This window comes from Dermacentor silvarum, chromosome 8 (assembly GCF_013339745.2).
Source record: "Dermacentor silvarum isolate Dsil-2018 chromosome 8, BIME_Dsil_1.4, whole genome shotgun sequence".
NCBI lineage: Eukaryota > Metazoa > Arthropoda > Arachnida > Ixodida > Ixodidae > Dermacentor > Dermacentor silvarum.
Window position 1 is genome coordinate 182,172,675 of NC_051161.1, and position 2,100 is coordinate 182,174,774.

The 2,100-nt window shown below is 54.1% G+C and overlaps 1 protein-coding gene across 1 annotated transcript in view; it reads right to left on the bottom strand.

Annotated features, from left to right (window-relative positions):
* Nucleotides 1-1,426: 1,426 nt before the first annotated feature.
* LOC119462611 (uncharacterized) overlaps nt 1,427-2,100 on the bottom strand; it is a 36,891-nt gene continuing 36,217 nt past the window's right edge. Inside the window, exon 7 of the mRNA XM_049673057.1 lies at nt 1,427-1,543. Coding sequence (XP_049529014.1) covers nt 1,427-1,543 — 117 coding nt within the window. The remainder of the gene's footprint in view (nt 1,544-2,100) is intronic.

Genomic DNA, 2,100 nt, shown 5'->3' on the forward strand with positions numbered 1-2,100 from the left:
GTCACCCCCAGCACAGCATGTTCTCCGTTCCAACGGCAACGGCAGCGGCTAGCATAGCACAGCCGCCTGAATTGGCGCCGCGCGCGCCGATCCAGGCGGCCGTATGGCTAGAAACATGGTACGCGCGAGCGGTGCATGGCGGTGCCAGCGGTCGAGCACTGGGCTTGGGCGCAAATAGAAATACGCCACCGGGACACCGGGATGCCACGCAGATCGTCGGAGGGCGAAGAACGCTTCATTAGGGGGGGGGGGCTAACCAAGCAAGTGACACGTCAGCGGCGGCTACTGGGGCACTAGCCATGTACTCGGTCAGGTCAGCGGAACCGCAAGTCGTCGGAACTTACGGCATCAGCGACAACCTGAATGAATATGACTTGGACCCGACGAGAGGAACTTCAAGTCGACGGTCCGTAAGAGCCCACGTTTCTCCTTTGCGACGCAGTTAGGCCGGGGCCAGGGTGGCCAGACTTTGATGAGTCAGGGCTACGACTGACTTAGAGACATTAAGACGGAGTTAGGCTCCGAGACCGGGATAGTGCTTTTGGTAGTTTTGTATTTTCTATTGAGCCAGCATTTTGGTTGAGTTATGGTTTTAGTGTTGTGTGTTTTACGCTTTTCCCGAACCTGTACATATTAAATCCTCGTTTGCTGTGCTGCCAGTCGTGTCTCTCCTCCATTGAGAGTAACGCCTGTGTGCAACCCTCCTGCTCCCCAAGTAAGAGTAGGTGACTATCTGACAATGTTCGAATGTTGGTGCCTACTTGAGACTGACTGTCACTGCTGTCGTGCCCTTGAGACTGCGAGTCTACCAACGCGTTCTGGCTGCCTTTAGCCGTTGGTACCTGCATGGGGGCCTCGGGTTCAACCGCTTCTCCTCCCACGCTGGTGCTCCTGGTCTTTAGCTGGTCAAGGTGGTGGGCGATGTTGCTCCTCATCTGCAGTCTTTACCGTTGCCATTGTGAGCCTTCGGTGGACTCTACAAGCCTGGTTTCTCCTCCCACGCTGGTGCTCCTGGTCTTTAGCTGGTCAAGGTGGTGGCGATGGTGCTCCCCATCTGCAGTCTTTACCGTTGCCATTCGCGAGCCTTCGGTGGACTCTACCAAGCCTGGTTTCTCCTCCCACGCTGGTGCTCCCTGGTCTTTAGCTGGTCAAGGTGGTGGCGATGTTGCTCCCCATCTGCAGTCTTTACTGTTGCCATTCGTGAGCCTTCGGTGGACTCTACCAAGCCTGGTTTCTCCTCCCACGCTGGTGCTCCTGGTCTTTAGCTGGTCAAGGTGGTGGCGATGTTGCTCCCCATCTGCAGTCTTTACCGTTGCCATTCGTGAGCCTTCGGTGGACTCTACCAAGCCTGGTTTCTCCTCCACGCTGGTGCTCCTGGTCTTTAGCTGGTCAAGGTGGTGGCGATGTTGCTCCCCATCTGCAGTCTTTACCGTTCCATTCGTGAGCCTTCGGTGGACTCCCAAGCCTGGTTTCCATTTGTCACACACTCCATAGTTCTTGAACCAGACGTCCTTGCACAGCGGTTGGCCGCTGTTGCACTCACCTGCAGAAGGGAAACGTCATGACATGACGTTGTGCAATAAGAGACGTGGCTGATATATCAAGAAGCATAGAAGCGGGGTTTTCCCTATTTGGCAAAGGAGCGCGCCGATCATGTGAAAGAATGTAGTCCAGCCGAGCTTGCAAACTGCCATGTGCATTTTTGTTTAATCCTTGTTTCACAGTCTGTACTGCTCTTTCTGCCATACCATTAGACTGCGGTTTGTAGGGAGCTGTCCGCAAATGAGCGATGCCATTGTGCTTCGTAAATGCCCTTAACTCTTGGCTAGTAAACTGTGGCCCATCCTCGGCAAACCGAACCGGCTGAACATAGTCTGTAGTGCTTCAGTTGTTTTTTGCCAACTGGCGATCTTCATTGCGGTAACCTTGATCCATTTCGTATGGGAATCAACCATAGTCAACATCTGGGAATCAACCACAATCAACAACCTGTTACCTTCTGCAGGACCCCGCAAAATCGACATGGGCCACGGCTACTCTGTCACTCGTTGTCAGGCAGGAGCATGCTGCCCCATTCTATATGCATGTTGGACACGCGTT